Here is a 26,866-nt window from a genome sequence, read left to right as displayed (position 1 = left end):
CAAATAAGTTGAAATTTTCTATGAAAATTCGAATGCATTAAAATTTTCTATGAAAATTCGAATAAATTCAAATTTTCTATGAAATTTCGAATAAATTCAAATTTTCTATGAAAATTCGAATACATTCAAATTTTTTATGAAATTCAAATACACTCAAATTTTCTATGAAAATTAAAATATTCTATGAAAATTGGAATAAATTCAAATTTTTCTATGAAAATTCGAATAAATTCAAATTTTCTGTGGAAATTCGAATACATTAAAAATTTCTATAAAAATTCTAATACATTCAAATTTTTTATGAAAATTCGAATGCATTAAATTTTTCTATGAAAATTCGAATAAATTCGGTTTTTCTATAAAAATTCGAATATAATTTTCTATGAAAATTGGAATGCATTAAAATTTTTTAAGAAAAATCGAATTAATTAAAATTTTCTATGAAAATTCAAATAAATTGAAATTTTCTATGAAAATTCGAATGCATTAAAATTTTCTATGAAAATTTAATATATTATTTTTTCGAACATGCGAATACATTGAATTTTTCTATGTAAATTCGAATACATTGAAATTTTCTATAAAAATTCACATTCATTTTTTTTTTTGAAAATTCGAATACATTTAAATTTTCTATGGAAATTCGAATAAATTCAAATTAATTAATTCAAATTAATACATTGAAATTTTCTATGAAAATTCGAATACATTAAAATGTTCTACCAAAATTAGATTCAATTAAAAATTTTATGATTGTTTAATATTTTAGTTTTATTTAAGAAAAAAGATTATTTCTTATATTTTCTAATAAATTTATAAGGCAAATAATTGATCTATAAAATTCTTCTTAATATTTAAGTCCCTTCGTGCTGCCATCCAAAAACGATTCTCCTCACAAATAAATCCCATTTTACTTGAACAAGGGGCATCGTTCCATTCAAAATCAGTTATGGTATAATAATGGACGCAATGTTCATTATTTTTATAATTATCAGGTTGACCCTTTTGCCAGTTGGAAAATTCGAATCGGTTACCCGTGGAAGACCAAATGAATGTACCCTCTTCTCCAAGATCATTACCACCAATCCATAAATTAGGACATTTAGCTTAAAAACAATTTTTAAATTATAATTATTTAAATTTTTTATCTGAGACTTGTGTAGGTCTACTTACTAAATTTTTTACGTAGTATTGTATCAATAGCAGGATTTCTCTCCGCAGTATCCACTGCTATCAATGTCATATTTCGTATGGCACATTCATTCCAGGCTTCAAACCAGTTGTACTATAATTCATGAGGTTGCATTTCAATTTTCAATAAAGTTTCCGTTGGAGAATACTATATTTACCTTTTGTTCTTCTTCAATAAATATTCGACCAAATTCTTGGCATTCATGCCACTTGTCGTAGAGTACAGCTTGAGTCATTTGCATGACCACCAGAATTAAAATTGAAATTTTCAAAACCATTGTTTACGAAGGCTCAACTCCGAATGATGCTCTATGGAATGCAATGCTGGGGTTTTATATGATTCGCGATATATTTTTGTTTTATTATTTTTTGTTTCATATAAAGTTTTTGATAAGATTCTTAATACAAGAAAGTGTAAAATCCCATTAAATACAACAAAAAATCCCTTTTAGTTTAAAAACGCCAATTCATAAATAAAATTTAGTCATATTTTCTTAACAAAGAGAACTAAAGCACTCAATACACTCAAAAAAAAAAATAAAAAAAATACTTTCGTATAGAATTGGAAAAAGCTTTATGTACCTAACAGTGCGTTCACGACGGTTGCCACAGTTGGTAGAATTCTACCAATAATTGTAGATTTTGTAATGATTGGTAAATATTGGTAGATTTTGCAAAATCTTCCTCTCCAACTAAGAATGATGCTAAATTGTATGCAAAAAATGTTGATAAAATTTTCTATGCAGAAAAATTTTTGACAAAATTTTCTAAAGAAATAAAAATTTTCTATAGAAAACAAAATGTTGACAAAATTTTCTATAGAAATAAAATTTTAACAAAATTTTCTATAAAAATAAAATTTTGACAAAATTTTCTATAGAAATAAAATTTTGAGAAAATTGTCCATAGAAATAAGATTTCTATAAAATAAAGTTTTGAGAAAATTATCTGAAGAAATTAAACTTTTGATAAAATTTTCTATAAAAATTAAATTTTTAATAAAATAAATAAAATAAAATTCTAACAAAGTTTTCTATAGAAATAAAATTTTGACAAAATTTTCTATAGAAATATAATTTTCACAAAATAAAATTTTGACAAAATTTTCTATAGAAATATAATTTTCACAAAATAAAATTTTGACAAAATTTTTTATAGAAATAAAAAAAATTTTCAATCAAAATAAAATTTTAACAAAATTAATAATCAGATTAAACATAAACTAGGCCAACAACACTCAAAAATATTTTTAAAATTTTCTATACAAATAAAATTTTGACAAAATATGTAGAAATAAAATGTTGACAAAATTTTCACTGGAAATAAAATTATGACAAAATTTTCTATAGAAATTAAATTTTGACAAAATTCATTGTAGAAATAAAATTTTGACAAAACTTTATATAGAAATAAAATTTTGACAAAATTGTATAGAAATAAAATTTTAATAAACTTTTTTTATAGAAATCAAATGTTGACAAAATTTTCTATGGAAATAAAATTTTGACAACAGTTTCTATGGAAATACAATTTTGACAACATTTCCTATAGAAATGAAATTTTGACAAAATTTTCTATAGAAAAAAAATTATGACAAAATTTTCAATAGAAATTAAATTTTGACAAATTTCATTGTAGAAATAAAATTGTGACAAAACTTTCTATAGAAACAAAATTTTGACAAAATTTTCTATAAAAATAAAAATTTGGCAAAATTTTCTTCAGAAATAAAATTGTGACAAAATTTTCTATAGAAATGATATTTAGACAAAATATATAGAAACAAAATTTTGTCAAAATTTTCTATAGAAATAAAATTTTGACAAATTATATAGAAATAAAATATAGGAATAAAATTTTCTATGGAAATAAAATTATGACAAAATTTTCTATAGAAATTAAATTTTGACAAAATATATAGAAATAAAATTTTAACAAAATTTTATAGAAATAAAATGTTGATAAAATTTTTTATAGAAATAAAATATTGATAACATTTTGCATAGAAATAAAATGTTGACAAAATTTTCTATAGAAATAAACTTTTGACAAAATTCTCTATAGAAATAAAATGTTGACAAAATTTTCTATGGAAATAGAATTTTGACAACAGTTTTTATGGAAATAAAATTTTGACAACATTTCCTATAGAAAAAAAATTTTGACAAAATTTTCAATCGAAATAAAATTTTGACAAAATTTTCTATAGAAATAAAATTTTGACAAATTATATAGAAATAAAATATAGGAATAAGCTTTTTTATGGAAATAAAATTATGACAAAATTTTCTATAGAAATAAAATTTTGACAAACTTTATTGTAGAATTAAAATTTTTGAGAAAATTATCTGATATAATTTTGATAAAATTTTTTATAAAAATAAAATTTTGACAAAATTCATTGTAGAATTGAAATTTTGAGAAAATTATCGGAAGGAATTAAATTGTTGACAAAATTTTCTATAAATATAGAAATAAAATTTTGACAAATTTTTCTATGGAAATAAAATTATGACAAAATTTCTACAGAAATTAAATTTTGACAAAATTCATTGTAGATATAATATTTTGAAAAACCTTTCTATAGAAATAAAATTTTGACAAAATTTTATAGAAATACAATTTTGATAAAATTTTATAGAAATAAAATGTTGACAAAATTTTCCATAGAGTTTTGACAAAATTTTCCATGGAAATAAAATTTTGACACAATTTTCTATGGAAATAAAATGTTGACAACATTTTCTATGGAACTAAAATTTTGACAAAATTCATTGTAGAAATAAAATTTTGACAAACATGTCTATAGAAATTTAAATTTTGACAAAATTTTCTATAGAAATAAAATTTTGACAAAATTTTCTATAGAATTATAATTTTGACAAAATTTTCTATGCAATAAAAACATTGACAAAATTTTCTATAGAGAAAAATGTTGACAAAATTCATTGTAGAAATAAAATTTTGACAAACATGTCTATAGAAACTAAAATTTTGAAAAAATATTATAGAAATAAAATTTTGACACACATGTCTATAGAAATTAAAATTTTGAAAAAATTTTCTATAGAAATAAAATTTTGACAAAATTTTCTATGCAATAAAAACATTGACAAAATTTTCCATGCAAAAAAATTGTTGACAAAATTTTCTATAGAGAAAAATGTTGAAAAAATTTGCTATCCAAAAAAATCGACAAATTTTTTAATAGAAATAAAATTTTGACAAAATTTTCTATAGAAATAAATTTTGAAAAATTTTTCTATAGAAATAAAATGTTGACAAAATTTTCACTGGAAATAAAATTATGACAAAATTTTCTATAGAAATTAAATTTTGACAAAATTCATTGTAGAAATAAAATTTTGACAAAACTTTATATAGAAATAAAATTTTGACAAAATTGTATAGAAATAAAATTTTAATAAACTTTTTTTATAGAAATCAAATGTTGACAAAATTTTCTATGGAAATAAAATTTTGACAACAGTTTCTATGGAAATACAATTTTGACAACATTTCCTATAGAAATGAAATTTTGACAAAATTTTCTATAGAAAAAAAATTATGACAAAATTTTCAATAGAAATTAAATTTTGACAAATTTCATTGTAGAAATAAAATTGTGACAAAACTTTCTATAGAAACAAAATTTTGACAAAATTTTCTATAAAAATAAAAATTTGGCAAAATTTTCTTCAGAAATAAAATTGTGACAAAATTTTCTATAGAAATGATATTTAGACAAAATATATAGAAACAAAATTTTGTCAAAATTTTCTATAGAAATAAAATTTTGACAAATTATATAGAAATAAAATATAGGAATAAAATTTTCTATGGAAATAAAATTATGACAAAATTTTCTATAGAAATTAAATTTTGACAAAATATATAGAAATAAAATTTTAACAAAATTTTATAGAAATAAAATGTTGATAAAATTTTTTATAGAAATAAAATATTGATAACATTTTGCATAGAAATAAAATGTTGACAAAATTTTCTATAGAAATAAACTTTTGACAAAATTCTCTATAGAAATAAAATGTTGACAAAATTTTCTATGGAAATAGAATTTTGACAACAGTTTTTATGGAAATAAAATTTTGACAACATTTCCTATAGAAAAAAAATTTTGACAAAATTTTCAATCGAAATAAAATTTTGACAAAATTTTCTATAGAAATAAAATTTTGACAAATTATATAGAAATAAAATATAGGAATAAGCTTTTTTATGGAAATAAAATTATGACAAAATTTTCTATAGAAATAAAATTTTGACAAACTTTATTGTAGAATTAAAATTTTTGAGAAAATTATCTGATATAATTTTGATAAAATTTTTTATACAAATAAAATTTTGACAAAATTCATTGTAGAATTGAAATTTTGAGAAAATTATCGGAAGGAATTAAATTGTTGACAAAATTTTCTATAAATATAGAAATAAAATTTTGACAAATTTTTCTATGGAAATAAAATTATGACAAAATTTCTACAGAAATTAAATTTTGACAAAATTCATTGTAGATATAATATTTTGAAAAACCTTTCTATAGAAATAAAATTTTGACAAAATTTTATAGAAATACAATTTTGATAAAATTTTATAGAAATAAAATGTTGACAAAATTTTCCATAGAGTTTTGACAAAATTTTCCATGGAAATAAAATTTTGACACAATTTTCTATGGAAATAAAATGTTGACAACATTTTCTATGGAACTAAAATTTTGACAAAATTCATTGTAGAAATAAAATTTTGACAAACATGTCTATAGAAATTTAAATTTTGACAAAATTTTCTATAGAAATAAAATTTTGACAAAATTTTCTATAGAATTATAATTTTGACAAAATTTTCTATGCAATAAAAACATTGACAAAATTTTCTATAGAGAAAAATGTTGACAAAATTCATTGTAGAAATAAAATTTTGACAAACATGTCTATAGAAACTAAAATTTTGAAAAAATATTATAGAAATAAAATTTTGACACACATGTCTATAGAAATTAAAATTTTGAAAAAATTTTCTATAGAAATAAAATTTTGACAAAATTTTCTATGCAATAAAAACATTGACAAAATTTTCCATGCAAAAAAATTGTTGACAAAATTTTCTATAGAGAAAAATGTTGAAAAAATTTGCTATCCAAAAAAATCGACAAATTTTTTAATAGAAATAAAATTTTGACAAAATTTTCTATAGAAATAAATTTTGAAAAATTTTTCTATAGAAATAAAATGTTGACAAAAATTTTTATAGAAATAAAATTTTAACAAAAATTTCTAAAGAAATTAAATTTTGTCATCATTTTCTATAGAAATAAGATTTTGTCAAAATTTTCTATACAAAATACGGGTTTTGTAAATTTTGTAGATTTTTGATAAAATTTTCTTCAAATTTTGGTAGATTATTTCCGTATCGTCCATCCGTGTGGCGGACTCCATCATAATCGATGATAACGCCTAAAAACCCATACCTCGTATAATGGGTTGTGATTATCACCTCATCTTTCATTACACTCAAAAAAAAGTGAACTCTCTATTTCACTAAAGCCATATTAACTTTATATTAGCTCATAGAATCATTATGTTTGGAAAAAGTTTATTTTAGTCAAATAATTTTTTGCGTATGTTAGTTAAATGAACTAAAAAACGGGAAAAAGTTATACACAAATAAAGCATCAAGATTTCCTAATTTCGTATTTCTTACAAAATAGTTCATTATTTCTTTAAATTTGTAAATTTTACCAAAAATGTGTCCATCGTGAACTTCGTATGTCACTAAAGACATTCTTGCAATTTTGAACTCCAAGATTTGTCTTAAAACTACAAAATTTTCTTTAACTACTGAAAAAATTTAGTTATGTCTAATAAATTTTCTTGAATTTGTCGAAAAATATTTACTTATTTTTGCCATATCGGAGTGATGCCAGCGCTTGTAATACCGTTTAGTTAAAATTTTCTAAAAAAGTTCAACATTTTCTAAAATTAATCGAAAGTTATCTTTCCTGGTGGGTTCACTGTTTTTTCAGTGTACTTCGAGATGAACCGCCACGTAGTTCGTGACCATCTCTTTTTAGTACGCGTCCAGACTAAAACTTCGATTTCTCATGTCGTCGCGTCCATGCCATCATTTTTGTCTGAGTTCGTGTTGTAAAAAAAAAAAAAACGATTTACCTTCTCCCAGTTCTTCTCACTATGTACACGCACAGAAAAAACATGTTTGGGCATGGTTGCCGCATCCATTTAATGCTTATTTAGAGTATGTAATTGTCGCGAAAACCATGTATTTTGTCTTTGTAAAAATAATTTTCGAGCGGAGAAAAATATATGTTGGTAATAAGCATTTAAATGGTTCTCAAATGCCGCAAACATGTTCTATTATTTAAATGATAGAATTTGAGACCATTATATGGTCAGGAAAATCATGTATCTGACCATTCAATTTTTTGACTTTTTTGCAGAGAAAAAAATATTTTTATAGTTTACGTATAGACATGTCTACAACCATTACATGGCCATAAAGACCATGTACATTGTTTTCGTGACCATTTAATTTTTTAATTTTTTTGCAGCGACAAGAATTTTCTAAAAACATTGAGCAGGTACACACGATTTTCATTTTGCGCGTCAGTCGTGTGTTGATTGTTTCTTGGAATGGACGGAGAATACGGAATTATTGTGTTTTGTGTTAATTTATTTATTCAGAAATGGCACATGGTTTTATGTGAATACAAAAAAGGAAAGTGTAATTGAAAAAAATATACCTGGTTTTTGTTCTGCATTTTGATATATGGTATAATTTATTTTTATTTGCAGTTACATGATGTCTGCGTTTGTACATTTGATGGGCACGAAGTAAATATGGAATGATTACTTATTGTTGAAATTGAACCAAACTAGAGTGTGTAAAAATATGTGAAGTTTGCTTGCACGACATTATAAATACAAATAAACAATGAATTAGTTTATAAATAAATAAAAACAAATAAATAAAGTTGATTTTGTGTTTTCTTTTCTCAAGTGGCGTCCTTTTTTCGACGACGAAAAAAGTTTTTTCATAAAGATCAAAACATTTTAGGTTGTGACCATGTTCTTTTAACTGGAAGAAAAACATTTTGAATGAATACCAAAACATTTTAAATCGTGACCATTGTATTTTAATGGAAACAAAATTCTTTTTATCAATATAATAACATTTTAGATGAGGACAATTGTATTTTTCTTAGAACCATGTTCACTGAGCCAACATGGTTGCAGGTTAAAATGTTACATGGTCGCCGCAAAAATAGCTGCTATCATATTATTTTGCTCTTCGAATATGATTGTGGCAATCATGTTTCTTCTCTGCGTGTACCATCTTGTGAATTATATTTATGCCCGTTTTCATCCTCAAATTAGAGGTGTGCACGTGAGTAATATTTTTCGTGATTCACTACAATTTCGTGTCACGTGCACACCTCTACTTCAAATGCTCTCCACCATTCTGTCTACCATCCACATCTAAAGAATGTGTGCTCGGCATTGTGCTTGACCTCTTTTTCTTCGTAAATGCAGTTGCCAGAGCTCCATTTCCCCAAGTGGTCGTGGCCAGAGAGCATCTAAATCATGTAAAACGTCACTTCCCCATGCCTTCTCTCTCGCCATAATTGTATGTCGTTTATATGTCGGTGTGTCCATTTGCCCCTTGTCTCGTGTCTCCATCAATATCTATTGTCGCTTCATTAATACGAAGAGCATTATCTGATATTAAAAGTCTAGAGGTTCTTTAAAGCGATATTTTATAATTTTGGGAACTGGAAACGCTTATTTCAAAACATCCATAACCTTTTAATTTACCAGCACCAAACATAGTAAAATATTATGAAAACAATAGAAACAAACATAACATATTGGAAGCAAGGTCTTAGTGAGGTGTAACAGTATAATTTACACCCACAGAGAAGTTTTTTTTTTCAAGACTAAAATGCTGAAAATTTTCACGAATATTACTAAAGTTGGTTCTATTTGTATCCGAAAAGTAAACTCCTTGGTACAATTGAAAATTTTGATTTTGCATCCCTGCTTATATCTCTTCTCATTTATCTCTCTTCCTCTCGCATTTATTGTTCGGCAATTGTCTATTTGCCTCCTCGTATACATTGGCGCCATCTATTGTCCCAAAATGTATTATAAATCAAATTAAAAGGGAAAACGTGGAATGGCGGATATATTCAACTAAAAAAACTTCTAATAAAAAAATAATTTGAAACTTTATTATAAAAAAAAAACTATTTTTACATAAAATTAAAATTACGTTTCAAATAATTGATCAATCAAACGTTTTTTCATTTTTAAATTTTGACGAGCCGATACTTGAAAGCGATTTTCTTCACATATGAAACCCATTTTAAACACACATTGGACATCGTTCCATTCAAAATCGGTTATGTCATAAAAGTGAACACAATTCTCAATGCTCTTATAATTATCAGGTTGGCCCTTTTGCCAATTGCTAAAAGTAAATGGTTTGCCAGTGGAAGACCAAACAAATTTTCCTTCTTCGCCCAAATCATTGCCACCAATCCATAAGTTGGGAACTTTAGCTAACAATTAAAAAAACAACAGGTATATAAATTTAATCGAACAAATTTATTTATATGTAAATCACATTTTCTTTACTTACGAAATTTTTTACGTAACATTGAATTGATGATGACATGTTTTTCCGCAGTATCTACAGCAATTAAAGTCATATTTCGTAAGGCACATTCATTCCAAGCTTCAAACCAATTATACTGGGATAAATATAAAAAAGTAATTTAATTCAATGTAAAATAAATTTTATATTTATTTTTTATTCTAATTTCAGTTTTAATTGAATTTTAGTTGAACATTAATATTATTTTAATTTTAATAAAAATAAAACTTAAAATTTAAATTTAATTTTAATTTTAATTAAATTAAAATTAATTTAAATTTTAAAGGTACTTTTTAATTTTACTTTAAATTTTAGTTTTAGTTTTAATTTTTATTTTAATTTTAATTTGAATTTTTTGATTTAAATTTAAATATAAATTTGATTTTCATTTCAATTTTAATATCAATTACAATTTAAATTAATATTAAAATATTTAAAAATTAATTTTGGATTAGAATTATTATTAAAAAATGAAAATATATTTTATATTTATTTTTTATTCTAATTCTAATTTCAATTTTAATTGAATTTCATTTTTATTTGAACTTTAATATAAATTTTATTTTTTATTGAAAATGAAACTAAAATTAAAAAGTAGCATTAAATTAAAAAAATAAATAAAACTAAAAATGTAAATTTAATTAAAATTAATTTAAATATTACTGGTACTTATTAATTTTAGTTTTAATTTTAATTTCAATTTAATTTAATTTTACTTTTAATTTTAATTTGAATTTCAATTTCACTTTCAATTTAATTTTAGTTTTATTTTTTTTTTATTTTAATTCTAACTTTAATTTCAATTTCAATTTAATTTTGATATTTTAATATTAATTTAATGAAATTACTCTTAAAGTTTTTAAAAATAAAATTTAAATTAGAATTATTATTAAAATTAATAAAAAAATATTTTAATTTAATTAAAATTTAAAAGTACCATTACAATTAAGTTTAACATCAGTTAAAATTAAATAAAATTTTAAATTAAATTTAAATTTAAATTAATCTTTAAATTTTAATTTTATTTTTATTTCTAATTTGTATACCCTCCACCATAGGATGGGGGGTATATTAACTTTGTCATTCCGTTTGTAACACATCGAAATATTGCTCTAAGACCCCATAAAGTATATATATTCTGGGTCGTGGTGAAATTCTGAGTCGATCTGAGCATGTCCGTCCGTCCGTCCGTCCGTTCGTCTGTTGAAATCACGCAAACTTCCGAACGAAACAAGCTATCGACTTGAAACTTGGCACAAGTAGTTGTTATCGATATAGGTCGGATGGTATTGCAAATGGGCCATATCGGTCCACTTTTACGTATAGTCCCCATATAAACGGACCCCCAAATTTGGCTTGCGAGGCCTCTAAGAGAAGCAAATTTCATCCGATCCGGCTGAAATTTGGTACATGGTGTTAGTATATGGTCTCTAACAACCATGCATAAATTGATCCACATCGGTCCATAATTATATATAGCCCCCATATAAACCGATCCCCCGATTTGGCTTGCGAGGCCTCTAAGGGAAGCAAATTTCATCCTATCCGGCTGAAATTTGGTACATGGTGTTAGTATATGGTCTCTAACAACCATGCAAAAATTGATCCACATCGGTCCATAATTATATATAGCCCCCATATAAACCGATCACCAGATTTGGCTTGCGAGGCCTCTAAGGGAAGCAAATTTCATCCTATCCGACTGAAATTTGGTACATGGTGTTAGTATATGGTCTCTAACAACCATGCAAAAATTGATCCACATCGGTCCATAATTATATATAGCCCCCATATAAACCGATCACCAGATTTGACCTCCGGAGCCTCTTGGAAGACCAAAATTCATCTGATTCAGTTGAAATTTGGTACGCGGTGTTAATATATGGCCTCAAACTCCCATGCAAAAATTGGTCGGTATCGGTCCATAATTATATATAGGCTCCATATAAACCGATCCTCAGATTTGACCTCCAGAGCCCGTTGGAAGAGCAAAATTCTTCCCATTCGGTTGAAATTTGGTACGTGATGTTAGTATATGGTATCCAACAACCATGCAGAAATTGGTTCTATCAGTCCATAATTATATATAGTTCCCATATAAACCGATCCCCAGATTTGACCTCCGGTGCCTTTTGGAGAAGCAAAATTCATCCGATCTGCTTGAAATTTGGTACGTGGTGATAGTATATAATATTTAACAACCATGCCAAATGTGGTCCATATCAGTCCATAAAGGGTGATACGGTCAAAATTTGGTCAAGGGAAAACGCGTGTAAATCGGTGAAATCGTTTATTTAAAAAATCAAATTAAATTTCTTTTTCAAGTTCAATTAGTATAAAATTCAGGAAAAATATTCAGTTAGGCCTTCACTTTTCCAAATCCGAATTACCGGGCCTCACGCTTGACAACTGCCATCAGATTTTGTACAGCCACCTTGTCCACCTTCTTCGCCGCAGAAAGCCAGTTTGCCTTGAACTGCTGCTCGTCCTTAGCAGTTTTTTTTTGGTCTTCTTTAGGTTCCGCTTGACAATAGCCCAGTATTTCTCAATTGGGCGGAGCTCTGGCGTGTTGGGAGAGTTCTTGTCCTTGGGCACCACCTGCACGTTGTTGGCGGCGTACCACTCCATGGCCTTTTTACCGTAATGGCAAGATGCCAAATCCGGCCAAAATAGTACGGAACAACCGTGTTTCTTCACACTGTTAGAAAAATATGTTTTTCATATGTTCCGATATAAACAAAATGTGTTTCGGGCACGATTTTAAACCACAATATATTTAAGTGCGAACATGTAATGTTCCCAAACTAACACTAAATGTTTGGGACATCTATGTTAATATGTTAGAATATATTATGTTTGGGGCATGAATGTTTCATAAAAATCATATGCGTGAATACAAACATATATAAATTTACAAATTTCGACTAAACATACATATGTTGTGATATTTTATTCAAAGCGACAGAGAGAGTATAGAGAGAAATAGAGATGAAAAACGGGAGAGTTGACGAAAGATATCAATATAACACAGCAAAAGAGTCAAAAGAGAACAATTTCTGTGAAACCGCTTGTATGTTGTTTCGGAAAACTGTTTTATGATAAGGCCAAAAATTTGATATGCTTAAGTCTAAATATTATTTAATTTGAATAAAGAGAATAGACATTCGGAACCAAGAGAATAGACATTTGAAAAACAAACAGCATATGTTTTCGCCTTGAGAGCAGCATTTTATGTATGTGTGGACATGTGTTTTGTTTATCATTTTGGCATTATGGGCACAATTTTTTTCTTGGTTCGTTAAAAGAAATCAGGGGTCTTCATAAAAATAGCGAAAGGGCACTATACACTTTTTAGAGTTGGGACAGTAAAATGAAATAAGGAGGAAATAGTGAAAAATTACACAGTAAAATGTAAAAAAAAACAAACTTTAGTTCCTCTTTAGTAGTCCACGAGGAGTTGACGGACACCATCAAATATAAAAGCGGGCATTAAGTTCGAGTTTTACAGCTAAAACAATTTAAAAAGTTTATTTTCTTTAAAATGAATTATTAAAGAAAAATAAAAGGAATTTTAGAGCGATGGTGTTAAATGCTAGTAAAAAACTGTTCATTCCTAAATACATTTATGTTTATATTATAAAATTATGTATTTATGTTTATACTCGACTCCACGTTCTTCTTTTGTTAGTTTTTGAATTCCTTCCAAATTTTAAAGTTTTGTCCAAAAACAGTTTTTTATTACAAAATTGTTATTTTTGCAATAAAAAATAATATTTTATCCAAAAATCAGTCAATTTCGTTTATATCAAGCACTGTTACTGACTATAAATCTTTAATAACGCACATTTCGAAGTTTCATTTAAAAAAATTTAATATAGTATAAATATAAATGTGTAAATTAAAAAAAAAAACAAAAAAAAATGTTCGGTCGGAGCAGGGATTGAACCCACGACCCTTTGCATGCAAGGCAGACATGCTAACCACTGCTCCACGTGGCAAACAAATGTATGTTTCTGTTAAATAATGTTATGTTTGCATGGGCTCGTGGGCGCTGCAAACTATGCTATATAAATGTAACTTAAAACGATAATTATCTACTGGTGACTATAACAGCTACGTAGCCCAGTGAATAGTGTGTTGGCTTACAAACTGTATGGTCCTCGGTTCGATTCTCCGTGTAGGCGAAAGGTAAAATTTAAAAAAATTTATAAAAGTGAATAATTTCTTCAACATTATTTGTATTACAGAAAAAGGTGCCAATAACAAAAAAATTTCGTGGAAGTGAAAATTACGAGTATGTTAGGGAATGAGCACAATCGTGTTCTGGAAAAATTCTTCCAAGCATATAATATTTTTGGCTCAAAATGCTTCCAAACATATAATATGTTCACATAAAACAAACATATTAATGTTTCGGCAGTATGCAATAATATATGTGCTTCCTGCAAAATATGTTTGGAACATATGTTAAAGAAGCGATTTTTTTTTGAGGGTGCAGGAAAGGCAGCAGACGTTTATTCAAACACCCTTTTCACGTAAATTTCTTGGTTGACAATCCCGGAAGCTATGAAAATGCTTCTTTTCAAGCCACAGGTACAGATGGCTTGCCAAACCAGATATTTCTTAGCGAACTTTGACAGTTTTATGTGCTTGAAAATATCTGCTACCTTTCCCCTTCCTTTTGCCGTATAAAACTCCTGTCCCGGAAGCTTCTTGTAGTAGGCTTTGACGTAGGTTTCGTCGTCCATTACCACGCAGTCAAACTTCGTCAGCATCGTCGTGTACAGCCTCCGGGATCGCGCTTTGGCCGTCGTATTTTGTTTATCATCGCGATTTGGAGTCACTACCTTCTTGTAAGTCGATAGTCCGGCTCGTTTTTTTGGCTCGATGCACGGTTGTAGACGATACACCCAGCTTATTTGCGACATCTCGGAGAGAGAGGTTAGGGTTGCGCTTGAAACTACCGGCAACTCTCTTTGTCGTCTCAGCGGCTTCCGGTTTTCGATTTCCCCCCGATCCAGACTTCCTGGCTGTCGACAAACGTTCCCCAAACACTTTAATTACATTTGTAACGGTTGATTTGGCAACTTTTAGCGATTTTGCCAGCTTTGCATGCGAGTAGCTCGGATTTTAGCGATACCCGAGCAAAATTTTGATACGCTGCTCTTCTTGCTTGGACGGCATTTTGACAACTGAAGAGTGACTTCCAAAATCAAAATAGGAGCAACATTCTACACACACCGTATCACCCTTTAATCATATATAGCCCCATATAAACCGATACCGAGATTTGGTTTTGGAGCCTCTTGTGCTAGTATATGGTCGTTAACAACCATGCCTAACTAGGTCCATATCGGTCTATAGTTATATATAGTCCTCAGATAAATCGATTTCCAATCACACAAAAATTGGTCCATATCAAGTTCATAATTGTATATAGCCCCCATATAAGCGACCCCCATATTTCAATTCTGGCTCTCTACGTACCGTCCCAACAAAAACTGGTTAAGCACTAGTGATTCTTTCAGTAATACCGGTAATCAAAAAGTTATTACTTGCAGTGTTACCTAGGATTTAAAAATAATAACTTACCTGTGTAGGCAAAAAGTGATTCTTTCTATTAATACCGGTAATCAAAATCATATCTTGATGTCCGGGTTCGGCTCTACAGTGGGCACCGCTAATAGTAGCGAAAAGTAATGACAAATTACATTTCAGAAAAAAAATTGCCAATAAAATATACCTTTGTTTTCTAAAGTTGTATAGTACATAATGTATATTACAAAAAAACATCATTGTATAGATCCATGTCGTGGAGCGTGGTATAGTGTGTTGGATTACAAAACAACAGGGGTGCCCAGCAAAAACTCCTATTACCAGGTATGAGTACAAGTATGCCTGCGCCAAATTGGTAACAACTTCCTCGTACATATATCAGTAGTCATACTTTTACACGGGCATGACATTGGAATAAAGTACATCCGTGCAAGCATACCAGCAGTCGAAAAATAAGTACTTCTTCGCATGCATACCAGCTCTCCAAAAATAATATCTTTATCATAAAGATACCCAAAAAGTTCGAACTCACCCCTGTTGTTTTGTAACACACTATACCACACTTCACGACATGGATATATTCAATGATGTTATTTTGTAATATAAATTATGTACTATAAAACTTTAGAAAACAAATGTATATTTTATTGGCAATTTTTTTTCTGAAATGTAATTTGGCATTACTTATCGCTACTATTAACGGTGCCAACTGTAGAGCCGAACCCGGACCTCAAGATATGATTTTGATTACCGGTATTAATAGAAAGAATCACTTTTTGCCTACACAGGTAAGTTATTATTTTTAAATCCCAGGTAATACTGCAAGTGGTAACTTTTTGATTACCGGTATTACTGAAAGAATCACTAGTGCTTACCCAGTTTTTGCTGGGTGAGTTCACATTTTTTGGGTATCTTTATGGTAAAGATATTATTTTTGGAGAGCTGGTATGCTTGCGAAGAAGTACTTATTTTTCGACTGCTGGTATGCTTGCACGGAAGTACTTTCCTCCAATGTCATGCCCGTGTAAAAGTATTACTACTGATATATGTACGAGGAAGTTGTTACCAATTTGGCGCAGGCATACTTGTAGTCATACCTGGTAATAGGAGTTTTTGCTGGGGTGCAAAAAGTCCATATCGATACGTAATTATTTGTAGACTTAACTATACATAACTTTTTTGTGTTATATATACCACGTATGGACTAACTCACAATTTAGAAAACGATGTTAAGAAGTTTTAAGATACCACAACCCAAGTAATTCGATTGTGGATGACAGTCTTTCGTAGAAGTTTCTACGCAATCCATGGTGGAGGGTACATAAGATTCGGCCTGGCCGAACTTACGGTCGTATATACTTGTTTTAATTTTAAATTGATAAGTAATAATAAGTTTCAGAAAAGTACGAAATTCTTACTTTTTGCTCCTGCTCTATAAATATGGTACCATATTCCAAATTTCCTTCATTCGGCTGTTCACACTTATCGAAGGACACTGCCTGAGACACCGTTAATATCACTGTGACCAATAAAATTGTTGGTAATTTTAATAAATATCTCCAAATCTTCATTATGAATGAACGTTTTAAAATGAATAGTGCCAAAGCAACAAAATTCTATGGCTTTTATACCACAAACGTCTTATTCATTCGATGATATGTTTACATACTAATTTTAAAAATCTTCATTATTCTGATAAAAATCAACATTCGGACGGGAAGCAAATTTAGTTTGCTTTTGTTTTGGGTAGGACAGTTCTCTAAAAAATACTACCTACATAAAATGAAATTAGTGTGATAACATTTTGCAAAATTCTCCTTTAGGTAGCTTTGATGTTGTTCAAATAGAGGTCATTTAAACAATGAAAGAGTTGAGGAGTTAATTTATACGTGTAGGATGATGTATCATAGGATGTATCGCAAAAATAGTGAAAACCCTTAATGTATAGAGAGCTAAGCATAGACATCAGTAGAGTTTTTTTCTCTGGGTGGAAGATATCTTAAAATTCCATTGGGACTTCGGAAATAACATCAACAATAATTGATTGGTATGCAAAATTCAAGCGTGGTGAAATGAGCACGGAGCACGGTGAACACAGTGGACGCCCGAAAGAGGTGGTTACCGACGAAAACATCAAAAAAATCCACAAAATGATTTTGAATGACCGTAAAATGAAGTTGATCGAGATAGCCGAGGCCTTAAAGATATCAAAGGAACGTGTTGGTCATATCATTCATCAATATTTGGATATGCGGGAGCTCTGTGCAAAATGGGTGCCGCGCGAGCTCACATTTGACCAAAAACAACAACGTGTTGATGATTCTGAGCGGTGTTTGCAGCTGTTAACTCCTAATACATCCGAGTTTTTCCGTCGATATGTGACAATGGATGAAACATGGCTCCATCACTACACTCCTGAGTCCAATCGGCAGTCGGCTGAGTGGACAGCGACCGGTGAACCGTCTCCGAAGCGTGGAAAGACTCAAAAATCTGCTGGCAAAGTAATGGCCTCTGTTTTTTTGGGAAGCGCATGGAATAATTTTTATCGATTTTCTTGAGAAGGGAAAAACCATCAACAGTGACTATTATATGGCGTTATTGGAGCGTTTGAAGGTCGAAATCGCGGCAAAACGGCCCCATATGTAGAAGAAAAAAGTGTTGTTCCACCAAGACAACGCATCGTGCCACAAGTCATTGAGAACGATGAAAAAATCCATGAATTGGGTTTCGAATTGCTTCCCCACCCACCGTATTCACAAGATCTGTCCCCCAGCGACTTTTTCTTGTTCTCAGACCTCAAAAGGATGCTCGCAGAGAAAAAATTTGGCTGCAATGAAGCGGTGATCGCCGAAACTGAGGCCTATTTTGAGGCAAAACCGAAGGAGTACGACCAAAATGGTATCAAAAAATTGGAAGGTCGTTATAATCATTGTATCGCTCTTGAAGGGAACTATGTTGAATAATAAAAACGAATTTTGACAAAAAATGTGTTTGTTAGACCGGGAACTTATCAGCCAACCTGTTATATCAGAAAAAATCAAATACAAAGAATTGGGAATCGTGAGATTTTTGAAGTGTAGTTCTTTATCGGTACATTGTTGGCGACCATGGGGAACTGCATCGCTTAGCGAGCCGAAGCCTAGAATTTTAATGAGAATCAAAATGTGAAAAAGTTTTCTATAGAAATAAAATGTTGACAACATTTTCTATAGAAACAAATTTTTAACAAAATTTTCTATAGAAATAAAATTTTAACAAAATTTTCTATAGAAATAAAATTTTAACAAAATTTTATTAGTATAAAATTTTGAGAAAATTGTCTATAGAAATAAGATTTGATTTGAGAAAATGTTTCTATAGAAATAAAATTTTGAGAAAATTATCTGAAGAAATTAAATCTTTGATAAAATTTTCTATAACAATTAAATTTTTGATAAAATTTTCTATAACAATTAAATTTTTGATAAAATTTTCTATAACAATTAAATTTTTGGTAAAATTTTCTATAACAATTAAATTTTTGATAAAATTTTCTATAGAAATACAATTTTGACAAAGTTTTTGACAACAATTTTCTATAGAAATAAGATTTTGAGAAAATTGTCTGAAGAAATTTAATTTTTAATAAAATTTTCTATAGAAATAAAATTTTGACAAAATTTTCTATAGAAATAAAATATTGACAAAATTTTCTATAGAAATACGATTTTGACAAAATTTTCTATAGGAACAAAATTTTATCAACATTTTCTATAGAAATAAAATGTTGACAAAATTTTCTATAGAAATAAAATTTTGACAACATTTTCTATAGAAATAAAATGTTGACAAAATTTTCTATAGAAATAAAATTTTAAAAATTTTGACAAAATTTTCTATAGAAATAAAATTTTTACAAAGTTTTCTATAGAAATAAAATTTTGAGAAAATTGTCTGAAGAAATTAAATTTTTGATACAATTTTCTATAGAAATAAAATTTTGACAAAATTTTCTATAGAAAAAAAATATTGACAAAATTTTCTATAGAAACACAATTTTGACAAAATTTTCTATAGAAATACAATTTTGACAAAAATTTTCTATAGAAAAAAGATTTTGAAATTTTCTATATAAAAAAGATTTTGTCTAAAGAAATTAAATTTTTTATAAAATTTTCTAAAGAAATAAAAGAAACAACATTTTTACAAAACTTTCTAAAGAAATAAAATTTTAACAAAAGTTTCTTTAGGAATAAAATTTTGACAAAATTTTCTATAGAAATAAAATTTTCACTAAATTTTGTATAGAAATAAAATTTTGACAAAATTTTCTATAGAAATAAAATGTAGACAGAATTTTATATAGAGAAATAAAATTTTGCAAAATTTCATATAGAAATAAAATTTTGACAAAATTGTTTATAGAAATAAAATTTTCCAAAAAATTTCTATTTTCACAAAATTTGTTATAGAAATTAAATCCGATAAAATTTCTTACAGAAATAAAAATATGAGAAATACAATTTTGACAAAATTTTCTATAGAAATAAAATTTTGACAAAATTTTGACAAAATTTGCTATAGAAATAAAATTTTGACAAAATTTTCTATAGAAATAAAATTTTGACAAAATTTTATTAGTATACAATTTTGAGAAAAATGTCCATAGAAATAAGATTTGATTCGAGAAAATTTTTCTATAGAAATAAAATTTTGAGAAAATTATCTGAAGAAAATAAATTTTTGATAAAATTTTCTATAACAATTAAATTTTTGATAAAATTTTCTATAGAAATACAATTTTGACAAAGTTTTTGACAAAAATTTCTATAGAAATAAAATTTTGAGAAAATTTTCTATAGAAAAAAAATTTTTGATAAAATTTTCTATAGAAATAAAATTTTGACAAAATTTTCTTTAAAATAAAATATTGACAAAATTTTGTATAGAAATACGATTTTGACAAAATTTTCTATAGAAATACAATTTTGACAAAATTTTCTATAGAAATAAAATTTTGAGAAAATTGTCTGAAGAAATTAAATTTTTGATAAAATTTTCTATAACAATTAAATTTTTGATAAACTTTTCTATAGAAATAAAATTTTGGCAAAATTTTCTATAGGAATAAAATTTTCTATAGAAATAAGATTTCTATAGAAATAAGATTTTGAGAAAATTGTCTGAAGAAATTAAATTTCTGATAAAATTTTCTATAGAAATAAAATTTTTGATAAAATTTTCTATAGAAATAAAATTTTGACAAAATTTTCTATAGAAATAAAATTTTGACAAAATTTTCTATAGAAATAAAATTTTAACAAAGTTGTATTAGTATAAAATTTTGAGAAAAGTGTCCACAGAAATTAGATTTGATTTGAGAAAATTTTTCTATAGAAGTAAAATTTTGAGAAAATTATCTGAAGAAATTAAATTTTTGATAAAATTTTCTATAACAATTAAATTTTTGATAAAATTTTCTATAGAAATACAATTTTGAGAAAGTTTTTGACAAAATTTTTTTATAGAAATACAATTTTGAGAAAATTTTCTATAGAAAAAAAATTTTTGATAAAATTTTCTATAGAAATAAAATTTTGACAAAATTTTCTTTAAAATAAAATATTGACAAAATTTTGTATAGAAATACGATTTTGACAAAATTTTTTATAGAAATTCAATTTTGACAAAATTTTCTATAGAAATAAAATTTTTACAAAGTTTTCTATAGAAATAAAATTTTGACTAAATTTTGTATAGAAATAAAATTTTGACAAACATTTCTATAGAAATAAAATTTTGACAAAATTTTCTATAGGAATAAAATTTTGACAAAATTTTCTATAGAAATAAGATTTTGAGTAAATTGTCTGAAGAAATTAAATTTTTGATAAAATTTTCTATAGAAATAAAATTTTGACAAAATTTTCTATAGAAATAAATGTTTGACAACATTTTCTATAAAAATAAAATTTAGACAAAATTTTCTATAAAAATAAAAATTTGACAAAATTTTCTATAGAAATATAATTTTGACAAAATTTTCTATTGAAAAAAATTTTTTACAAAATTTTCTATTGAAATAAAATTTTGACAAAATTTTCTATAGAAATAAAATTTTGACAAAATTTTCTATAGACATAAAATTTTAACAAAATTTTCTATAGAAATATTGTTTTTAAATACGATTTTTTTTGTTTGGTAGTTTTTTTTATTATTAAAATGTTCTCCAAACTTTGGTAGAAATCTATAGAATCATGTACAAAACTACACTCTCAAAAAATCGCTTCTTCAACATATACCCCAAACACATTTGGCTTCAAGCATATATATTTTCAGGATTGGTCCAAACATAATATTGTTTGTATTGTTCAAACCTATTATGTTTCACCTTGGAACATACACTGGTACAAAAAAAAATTTAATGAAATTTTCTTTGTGTGGATGTATTTTTAAGGCGCCAATTGGTTACTTCCATTATTTTACTTGCAGCATACTCTCTGGGTCTCTCTTTCTAAACACATATATGTTTATAGGCTATTTCTTAATAAATATATGTTTGCATCTAAGCATATTATATTTACAAACAGTTTATTTCCCAAACATAATATTTTCTAACATATTAACATATATGTCACACACATGTTATGGTAGTTTATGAACATTATATGCTTGCACTTAAAAATATTGTGTTAAAAAATTTGAGTTCCAAACATATAATTTTTACACCCAAACATATGAAAAATAGTCTTTTTCGTCTGTGTAGGAAGTTTGTTGTGTTATTTTTCGAAAACTTTGTTAAAATTACAAAAATTATAAATTCCAAGTATTCGCTTGTCATTAAATATAAATTTGGATATGTCTAACGTGAGATGAATAATGAAACAGGAAAATTTATCATGAAATGATTCAGGGCGTTGGAACGGGGGGGCCTTGTGGCCATTAGGCATTAAATAGTAGCCATATAGGTGAAACTCGCCGTTTAAAAATTTAAACAAATGTTATTAGTAATAAAACAGGTGACATATTTATTTTATTCTGGGCACATGAATTCTGAAGAATGTCGTCTAAGCGAACTTCTACCATCAGTGTCAATTTTATAAAGGTCCTCATATCAAGTACTCACCTGATGGCCAATCTCAATGATGAAGGACTAAAAGCTACTTTGAAGCCGGCAGAGTTATATTCAATCATGAATGCAATTTGAATTAGAAAATTAATCGGACCAATTAATTTGATTGAATCGAAAATTTTTTCTGTATTAAAAAGGCCTTCAATTAGGCCACATACCAAAAAAGTATTACACGAGTCCCCTAAAACTGCTGTCATGAGAATATTAAAAAAACTACAATTATCCATTAGTACAATGAAGTGCATAGTTTTAGTATCACTCACTACACTAAATGGCTAAAATCCTTTTCGTGATATTTGAAATTTTGACCATTTTCTCATTCACAAATGCCTCCGATAAACCCATAGGCAAAATGATCAATTGTTTCTTTGGCTCATGGTCAAAAGAAAATCTACCTGAAATTGTTGACTCCACAAGTTGTACCCACTTGAGTTATGCCTTTTTTGAGTTAACAGAAAATGGTAGAATTGAAGCTGAATTAACTATGGAAGATATTGGTATGAATTGTTTGGGGCGTGAGGGGTTCTGGATATTTTACAATAATTTCCCTCATTTTTTCTTTATGTTCCATAGACTTAATTGCCAATGTGAGAGATTTCAACGATCCAGAATTGAGATTGCCAGTAATTGCTATTATTACGGATTCCTCTAAAGATTTCACCTCTTTCTATGACATAGCCATTGATGATGAGAAGAGACGAAATTTCATTGACTCTGTGCAAATGTTACTACGGCAATATTTTCTCAATGGTGTGGATTTATATTGGCCCAATCCAGGACATTCGGGTTCTATTGATGAACGATTCTATTTTGTGGTGTTATTGAAAGAACTGTACCAAGAGTAAGAATTATATTAAAACAAAAAAGAAAATTAGAAAATCCGACGGGGCCGACGGGGCCGACTACATAATATCCTAAAACTTTGGTGATGCTATAGAGATTTTTGTTTCCAAATTCAAAAGCGTTCGTCCTTGTGCCCATTTCCATCAAAATCAGTTGATAATTGCGACCGGAATCCTGGAAACAACAAATATATGGACAGATGTATAGACGCCACAGTTGGTAGAATGATAGATTTTTTATTGGAATCCTGGAAACAACAAATATATGGACAGATGTATAGACGCCACAGTTGGTAGAATGATAGATTTTGTATTGTTTGGTAGATTGATAGCATTCTTGACTTTTTGGTAGATTTTGCAAAATCTTCATCTCCAACTAAGAGGTACTTCAATTTTCTATACGTAGAAATAAAATTTTGACAAAATTCTCTATAGAAATAAAATGTTGACAACATTTTCTATAGAAATAAAATGATGATAAAATTTTATCTTGAAAAAAAATTCACAAAATTATCCCAGCAAATAAAATTTTGAAAAAAATTTCCATAAAAATTAAATTTTGACAAACTTTTTTATAGAATTAAAATTTTGACAAAATTTTCTATAGAAATACAATTTTGACAAAATTTCCTATAGAAATAAAATATTGACAAAATTTTCTGTAGAAGTAAAAATTTTCCAAAAATGTTCTATAGAAATAAAAGTTTGACAAAATTTTCTATAGAAAAAAAACATATTGACAAATTTTTCTATAGAATTAAAATTTTGACAAAATTCTCTATAGAAATAAAATTTTGACAAAATTTTCCATAGAAATAAAATTTTGACAAAATTTTCCATAGAAATAAAATTTTGACAAAATTTTCCATAGAAATAAAATTTTGACAAAATTTTTCATAGAAATAAAATTTTGACAAAATTTTCCATAGAAATAAAATTTTGACAAAATTTTCCATAGATATAAAATTTTGATAATTTTTTATAAAAATAAAATATTGACAAAATTTTTTATAGAATTAAAATTTTGATAAAATTTTCTATAGGAATAAAATTTTGCAAAAAGTTTCTATATAAATAAAATTTTGACAAAATATCCTATAAAATTAAAATGTTGACAAAAGTTTCTATAGATACAAAATTTCGATAAATTTTTTTATAGAAATAATATTTTGACAAAATTTTCTATAGAAATAAAATATTGAAAGTTTTTTATTGAATTAAAATTTTAACAAAATTTTTTTTATAGAATTAAAAGTTTGACAAAATTTTCTATAGAAAAAAATGACAACATTTGTTATAGAATTCAAATTTTGACAAAATTTTCTATAGAAAAAAAAATTATAGAATAGAAATAAAATTATAGAATAGAAATAAAATTTAAATAAAATTTTGACAAAATTTTCTATAGATATAAAATTTTGATAAAATTCTTTATAGAAATAATATCTTGACAAAATTTCCTATAGAAATAAAATATTGACAATATTTTTTATAGAACTAAAATTTTAACAAAATGTTTTTTATAGAAATAAAAGTTTGACAAAATTTTCTATAGGAAAAAAATTGACAATTTTTTTAGAATTAAAATTTGGCAAAATTTTATTTCTATAAAAATTGACAAAATTTTCCATAGAAATAAAATTTTGATAGTTTTTTATAAAAATAAAATATTGACAAAATTTTTTATAGAATTAAAATTTAGACGAAATTTTTTGTAAAATTTAATTGTATATAAAATGTTCTATAGCAATAAAGTGTTGACAAAATTTTCTATAGAAATAAAATTTTGCAAAAAGTTTCTATATAAATAAAATTTTGACAAAATTTCCTATAGAATTAAAATGTTGACAAAATTTTCTATAGAAATAAAATTTTGACACTGTTTTCTATATAAATAAAATTTTGACAAAATTTCCTATAGAAATAAAATATTGAAAAAAATTAAACAAAATTGTTTATAGAATTAAAATGTTGACAAAATTTTCTGTAGAAGTAAAATTTTTCCAAAATTTTCTATAGAATTAAAATTTTAACAATGTTTTTTTATAGAAATAAAATATTGAAAAAAATTTTTATAGAATTCAAATGTTGTAAAAACATTTTCTATAGAAATAAAATTTTGACAAAAATTTGTATGAAAATAAAAAGAAAATAAAAATAAAATTTTGACAAAATTTTCTATAGAAATTAAATTTAGATTTTTTTTATTGAAATGAAATTTTGACAAAGTTTTTAAAGGAAATAAGATTTTGAAAAAATTGTCCATATAAATAAAATTTTGAGAAAATTTTCTAGAGAAATACAATTTTGACTTCAAAATAAGTTTTTCTTCAAATTTTGATAGAGTGTTTCTGGCATGAGTATAATGTAGATGTCATTACATTAACGAAATGTGTCATTAAAATTGAGCCAATGAATTAAATTCGTAAATATAATGAACATTTTCGTTGTTGTAACAATTTTTTGTAAAAAATTTGACTTTTCGTTGTATTAATGAATATTTGCGTAATCATAATAAAAATGTTTCCTTAAAATAAACAACAAATTTATAGTCGTCTGAATTTTAATGAAATTTTCTTTATGTGTTAGCTTATTTATTAGCCTATCGTTACCTCTCCCCTTACTTCTCGTACTCTTCCATCTTTTACAAATTTCAGACTTAAAATGTTGAACTATACCACGGGCGTGTCAGTGAGTGGAAATATTGAAATCGCCCAAAAATGGTATGATATTCCCAATATCATAGAAAATGTGGACTACGTCAATATCATGGCCTATAATTATACCAACGCTAATGCATACATCTTCCATGCTCCTCTGTATGGGCCACCATTTTATGAAGATGATCGAGGTGATAATAATGTTCATGGTTCCATACGTCATTGGTTGATAAAAGGTAGGTCCTCATTCAAAAGAAGCCTTCTCCCAACTTTCTCCTTCTCTTTTAGGTGCTCCACCATCAAAATTGAATATGGGCGTGGCTTTCATAGGTCGCTCATATCGTATTAGACGTAAAGATCCCAGTGTTGTCATTGTGGACAACGAGGCCCAGAGAACTGGTTCTGCTAGATCTTCTCGTGTTAAGGCCTATCATGAAATTTGTTCAAAAGATGAAAATATTACCGAGGTTAGCCACTACATTTCATCCATGGAGACTGGGTTTAGGATACGTGGATCGATTCTAACAACCTTCGAATCACCTGAAAGTCTGGAAGCCAAAATGATTTATATGAATTCCATTGGCTTAGGTGGTGTTATGATTTGGACCATTGATAATGATGATCTTATTGGGGTATGTGACGATTCTTTTCCTTTGATGGAAGTAATCAAAAAGTTTATATATCGCTGTCCAAAGATCGCCGTTAGCAATGATCTGAATAAAATGCGAACCAATGAATGTGGGATATATAAAATGGAGCTTTAATTAGAGAGAGAGAGCATTTTCAAATAAATTAATGTTATAAAAGAATAA

General features: G+C 26.6%; 3 protein-coding genes across 3 annotated transcripts; 1 reads left to right on the top strand and 2 right to left on the bottom strand.

Moving 5' to 3' along the window:
* Positions 1-745: 745 nt before the first annotated feature.
* LOC142229170 (lectin subunit alpha-like) lies at positions 746-1,506 on the bottom strand. The gene is made up of 3 exons (XM_075299707.1): positions 1,350-1,506; positions 1,174-1,285; positions 746-1,106 (listed from the first exon to the last, which is right to left on the bottom strand). The coding sequence occupies exons 1-3, from the start codon at positions 1,467-1,469 to the stop codon at positions 814-816; spliced, it is 525 nt and encodes a 174-aa protein (XP_075155822.1). The 5' UTR covers positions 1,470-1,506; the 3' UTR covers positions 746-813.
* A 7,941-nt stretch (positions 1,507-9,447) lies between these two features.
* LOC142230112 (lectin subunit alpha-like) lies at positions 9,448-17,067 on the bottom strand. The gene is made up of 3 exons (XM_075300747.1): positions 16,860-17,067; positions 9,871-9,982; positions 9,448-9,790 (listed from the first exon to the last, which is right to left on the bottom strand). Exons 1-3 carry the CDS (start codon positions 17,010-17,012, stop codon positions 9,498-9,500), a joined length of 558 nt encoding a protein of 185 aa, XP_075156862.1. The 5' UTR covers positions 17,013-17,067; the 3' UTR covers positions 9,448-9,497.
* Positions 17,068-22,789: 5,722 nt separating this feature from the next.
* LOC142230398 (chitotriosidase-1-like) lies at positions 22,790-26,866 on the top strand. The gene is made up of 4 exons (XM_075301045.1): positions 22,790-23,049; positions 23,126-23,393; positions 26,052-26,290; positions 26,343-26,866. Exons 1-4 carry the CDS (start codon positions 22,824-22,826, stop codon positions 26,816-26,818), a joined length of 1,209 nt encoding a protein of 402 aa, XP_075157160.1. The 5' UTR covers positions 22,790-22,823; the 3' UTR covers positions 26,819-26,866.

The sequence above is a fragment of the Haematobia irritans genome, chromosome 3 (genome assembly GCF_050003625.1).
Source record: "Haematobia irritans isolate KBUSLIRL chromosome 3, ASM5000362v1, whole genome shotgun sequence".
NCBI classification, from domain to species: domain Eukaryota; kingdom Metazoa; phylum Arthropoda; class Insecta; order Diptera; family Muscidae; genus Haematobia; species Haematobia irritans.
The sequence above is the reverse complement of the archived record's forward strand: the minus strand, read 5'-3'. Positions and strand labels throughout refer to the sequence as shown.